Here is a 5,808-nt window from a genome sequence, read left to right on the forward strand (position 1 = left end):
ATGTCCAAAATAAAGAAAAAGTAACGCAAGTTAAGGGATGCACCACACTGTTACAGGTACGAAAAATTACACACTTGCATTTAGCCGACTATGTAAATTGTTTATAAAATAGCTGATTAAGATATTTACTAATATAATCTTTCTTTTTGTAGTTCTGGATCTGTGAGAGGATTAAACTGATTGAGCCTTTACAACCAAATGCATTCCCAAGGTTCCGAAAATGGCATCTCCCAACCCTCGGCAATAAACTTGAGAACTTAGCTATCATTGACATACTTGACGCCGATATTGACGACCATGAGCTCGTCATAAGGGAAAGAGAGTCACAAATCTATACAATGCAGGATCAAGAGCACGTCGATTATGATTTGGAAGAAGACACAGAAGACAAGGCGGGCAATGCTGACAGTCGTATTGGCAAACGCAAGAGGGATGCAGAATCGGATCAAATGTTAGATGAAGACACACCACTTGCTGCATTGATAAACAGGATTCCAGATAACTTCATGAAAAAGTTGAAGGAGAAGGAGGCGCAAAACGTCAAGCTGTCCGCGGACCTTGCTGCAATGACTGTGACCGCGCTACAGTTCCAGAAAATGACGGAAGACTTGGAAGCAAAAAACAACATACTCAATGAGCAGCTAGCAAGAAAAACAGAGGTGGAAAAACTTAGTCCAACATCATCGGCAACAACGCTGCAACAGACGCAAGATCAACTCACGGATGAGATCGTAAAAACCATTGATTTATTGGCAGAGAACTACCAATTGAAAACTGACAACGATCTTCTTGGTGCAACAAATGCGGTGCTAAACGAACAAATGGATGAACTCAAGGCCAATATGAAGACCCTCACAGAGCAGCATCAAGAGTTACAACAGTCTAACAACGATCTCCGTGCTCAAATTGAAGAGAAAGAAAAACAGAGCCGAACCGACACCATCCATACACCAGATGGCAGCCCCCGAATGGATGACTGTCCATCGTTCACGCTCCTTTCTCCCACTCAGACGGGACCAGAATCAACCCATGGAGAAGAATTCTCGCAGTTGCCACTAACTGCCATGGATGAAAAGGACCTCGGGATGATTGATCTAATGACGGCAGTGGAATTGTACAAGCAGAACGAGGCTAAACTCCGGAGCAAAGTTCAAGACCAAGAACAAATAATAAATGAACTCACAACTGCCTTACAATCTACACCACCGCAGCAAAACCCCGCTGAAGAAGATGACGATCAGTTTGATGATGCCGTGAACGAGTTTATGGAAGAAATTGAACCCAAATCCGTTGTCGCTGGGCGCACACGATCAAAAAAATCCACCGTCTCACCTAGAACAGTTTCGAAAGTTGCAAAAACATACAAGAATTACACAGCCTACAAGCAGATGTCAGAGACTGGCCAGCAACTGCTCAATTTCATAGCAACCACATCTGGGGATAAAATGGGGTAAGTAACTCTTTGTATTAATCGACTGTGTTATATGAATATTAATCGACTATCACTTATAAGCCATAGTCAATTAAAAATCTACTTGTTTTTTGTACAGACGGCTGTACTGGAGGAGTGCAGATGGCAAAAAATTTGTGCAGATTGAAGACTTGTTCACCATCATAAGGAATGAAATGATCTACAGCGCAGTAAGTTAAATTATAAAGAATTATTCTAATAAATGCAATATAATATTAATTGCTCTGTTATCTTTTCATGAAAAAAAAGCCGTTAGACTCCTTCTGTGAGATTTTGATGATTGAGAAAGCAAACGGCAAATTCAAACGTGGAGCCCATCCTGACTTGAGTGGGAAAAGCTATGTTTTCCCATGTTTGCTTCTGGTAAGACAGTTGAATCGCAAACTAATCAAAAAAAATCACATTATGTTTGGTCGCAAAACACTAATATATATATATATATATATATATATATATATATATATATATATATATATATATTGTTTCACAGAATGACATTAGGCACCCAAACAGACCGGACAGAACGTTTGAGCTACCCCCGAACTTGGACCATCACAGATACATTATATTCCCGTTGCATTCAGGTACAAATCCAAACAAGGTGGCCAACCACTTCACTCTGCTTGTTTTCGACAGACTACAAGAAACATGGAGTTACTACAACTCGTTGCGTACGAGAAGGAAGAATGATGAGATGGATTCCACTTCCGACAAATATTTTATCGACGCATTAGACATGGTTAGCAAAACAAAACATAATATTTTAAAAAGCAAAAAATTTGATTGATACTTTACAATTAACTCTAAATTTCATGTTGCTTATAACAGAAGGAAGCAATGAAGTTGTCAGCTGCAAAGTACAACATAGACGTCAACTTTGACATGCCTGTTGTTGACGTGATATCCTCCCCGCAGCAAAATAATGGAAGAGACTGTGGCCTATTTGTCTTGTACCTGATCAAGCAACTTTTCTTACAACATCCACTCGACACCCCCAATGACATGAAGAAAGAAATACCAAAGCTGCGTGGGGGCATCGTGGACACATTCTTAAAGTATGGTGGAGACAAATACTACACCAAACCAGCAAGGAATGCTTGAGAGCTTATTGAAATTTATGATTTGTTGAAAAAAAACTAGTAGTGTCTAATATTCTTTCTTGTATTCAGAACATGTAGGATTTATTAATCGACTATCCTTGTTTAACTATTCGACTATTCGACTATCCTTGTTTAACTATTCAGAAACATGTAGGATTCATGAATTTATGTATTGAAATTTATGTATCACTGAAAACATTTTGTCCCCATTTATAACACTAAAAAAACAATACACACAAGTTCACAAAAACACAATCATAAAACCCATATAATGTTTAAAACTGTGAACCACATATAATGTTTCACTATTCGACTATCAGGTTTCACTAATCGACTACGTAGTACAAAAAACAGAATAAAAATTGTCCCCTGCTGACACCATTTTGCTCCCTTGTGAAAAAAATCTAAAACCACAATAAAAAAACATTTTGTCCCACTGTATAAAACCACAATAAAAACACAAGTTCAAAAAGAACACAAACTGCTAAAAAAAATCTTAAAACTATGAACCTATATATTGTTTCATTAATCGACTATTATTGTTTCACTAATCGACTATGCAGTTCAATAACAGAATAAAACCCCACTGTATTTTGTGGAAAAACATCATAAAAATTGTGAAAACATCATAAAGTTCAAGAATAATAAAATCATTTACGGCATGTTTTCTTGTTATGATTCCCAACTTCTTTGCAATGGCTGCATCTCATTTTCCGAGATGTAAACTCCCCATTAGAAGGGATCCTCTTCCGTTTAGGCCTGCCACGTGATGGATGATACTCAGGTGGCCCAATGTCACTATCTGCAATGTCATTATCCAGTCTAACAAACGGCACAACTGAACCAGAATAACTTTGGACAAAAGTTGATCTATGAAACCATTTATCAATATATTCGTGACCACCACCTATTTCTAAGAAAATCACAACAGCAGCGTGTGCACATGGAAGCCCGTTGATTTGCCAAAGCTTACACGAACACACTCTCTCTCGCAGATCCACAACAACATTCGGCGTCGATAAAACTTCATACACAGTTTCCGACGACTTTTTACGTTCCCATGTCCTCCCTTTATCAACTAGCTGTCTCATTTTTTTGTCAACGGACTCGGTCAGCACAGTTGTCCACCTATTTCCATCCCCCAATCGATCACTAAGTTGCTCCATCAACAACATTCTAATCCCGTCAATCAAGCTAGTAATAGGCAGGTACCGTTCATCGCCTACCTGAGAATTCCACGACTCACACCCATTCGATGTCATTTGACCATACCTCAGACCCTCAAAATGTGCATTTGCCCACTTATCCTTTGGAATACCATCTAAAAAATTGCACACTTTCTTGCCACCCGTAGCTCTCAACTTCTGAATACAACGGGCAAAATCTTCCTTCGTAACCGCATAAGCACAATTTGCAAACTGTGCCAGTACCGCGTCACGAAAGTTTGGAGCAACACCCCTGAACCTGTGCTGCAAATTGCGAGTCAAATGTTTGTAACAGTAGCCGTGTAAAGCATCTGGAAAAATTTGCCTAACTCCTTCAAGAATCCCATGGTTACGATCAGAAACAAAAATAAACGACCGGTCAGTCCCAACAGCATCTCGAAATTGGTTCAAAAACCAAGACCAGTTACAATCAGTTTCTTCACTTACAATTCCAAAAGCAATAGGAAACAGACCTACCAAAAAAAAAAACAGAAAACATTAATCGACTATGCATATACTATTCGACTGTGCATTAATATTGCATGTTCACAGTTTACCTTCATCACCGTCTTTCCCAATAGCACTCAACAGGATCCCCTTGTGCTTACCCTTCAAAAAAGTCCCATCAAGTATCACCACGGGGCGGCATGACTTGAATCCTACCAAGCAAGCTGCAAAGGCAAAAAAACATCGGCGGAAAATTCGCTTGGACTCATCAATATCCAAATTGAATATGCTTCCGGGGTTCGTCCTCTCAGCTTCAGCAAAATATGACGGCAGGTATGCATACGAGCTGATGTGGTCCCCGAAAATCCTATTTCGACCCGCATCAGTAGATTTCCACGCAACAAAATAACTAATCTCAACGCCAAATTTTTCCTTCACCTGTTTTTGAACCTCACGGGGCGTAATACCTGGCATTGCCCTGATATCACCTTCTATCAAATCAATTATGACACGCGACGTCATTCTCCTTCCACTTACAGTACCAAAAAACATGCCACATTGATGCTCTTTGTTGTACTTACGAATGTAACAAGAACCATTCGATTTAGAAATAGAAGCATGAATCCTCCACGAACACTGAGCCTCATGTTTAAATCTACATTCAGCAGTCACTCTGTACGACTCGTTCTTCACATACGCAAACTCAAATCCCATCTCAACCGAAAACTTAATCAAGCATTTTCTAAATTCATCAACTCCACCCAAAAAAACTTGTCCTACCTCTTTAATCAAATGAACCCACTCAGCACTCAACAATTTGTTACCAACCGAAGTGTCAACGACTCCCTCAACATTCATCTCATTCACAACCACACTCCTATTGTACTGTGTTACGGGTAATTGAACATGGTCAACACATGAAGGATTTGCACCCACCAGAAACCGATTATTCTCTTTCACAATAACCTCAATACACTCTAATGACAACAATTTCATCATATCAAACATTGAAAACATGTCATCATCGTCCGACAGAATACACTCGCCGTAATCCGCAAGGATATACGTTAACGTAATATTACATTTTTTCAGCTGTTTCCATTTAAGAATGACAAATTCCACCAGTTCTTCTAAATTCAAAGATTCCGAACACCTTTTAATTGCAATTAAGCATCCAAACCTCAACAAAATTCTGTGTGAGACATACATCTGTACAGTAAAGAAACACAGTAAATCGACTGTGCGCATATTAAAACGACTATGCAATTACATAGCAAACAGATCAAGCTCTCTCTGTTTACACATAGAAGCTACAAAAAACGGATCAGTTTAACATAATTACACATATGAACAAACAGAGGCTCTGTTTACATCGACTTTTAGCACAAAAACGACTGGAAATTAGGATCGGATCATCAAAACCACACTACGGGCGAAAACATATACGTAACAAGCAAAAACAACAACAAAATGAAAAATCGAAGCGAACGTGATCATTTTAACCCTAAAACACATTACAGAATCGACAAAAAACTATTTTCGAAAATCAGTAGCAAAAAAACGAACCGTATGTTTGAATGTCCGT

General features: G+C 38.9%; 1 protein-coding gene across 1 annotated transcript; it reads right to left on the reverse strand.

Moving 5' to 3' along the window:
• Window positions 1-3,221: 3,221 nt before the first annotated feature.
• On the reverse strand, window positions 3,222-5,432 carry LOC105950132 (uncharacterized). Its single transcript, XM_088822682.1, has 2 exons — window positions 4,334-5,432; window positions 3,222-4,249 (listed from the first exon to the last, which is right to left on the reverse strand). Exons 1-2 carry the CDS (start codon window positions 5,430-5,432, stop codon window positions 3,222-3,224), a joined length of 2,127 nt encoding a protein of 708 aa, XP_088678808.1.
• Window positions 5,433-5,808: the final 376 nt, after the last annotated feature.

Source organism: Erythranthe guttata, chromosome 9 (genome assembly GCF_056151865.1).
Source record: "Erythranthe guttata isolate IM_541 chromosome 9, IM_541, whole genome shotgun sequence".
Classification (NCBI taxonomy): domain Eukaryota; kingdom Viridiplantae; phylum Streptophyta; class Magnoliopsida; order Lamiales; family Phrymaceae; genus Erythranthe; species Erythranthe guttata.

Bases quoted from the DNA above. Each gene is read 5' to 3' on its own strand.
- LOC105950132 (XM_088822682.1), bottom strand. From the start codon at position 5,432: ATGTATGTCTCACACAGAATTTTGTTGAGGTTTGGATGCTTAATTGCA. The intron at 4,250-4,333 runs GTAAACTGTGAA...TTTTTTTGGTAG, and splicing joins TGGGAAAGACGGTGATGAAG to GTCTGTTTCCTATTGCTTTT.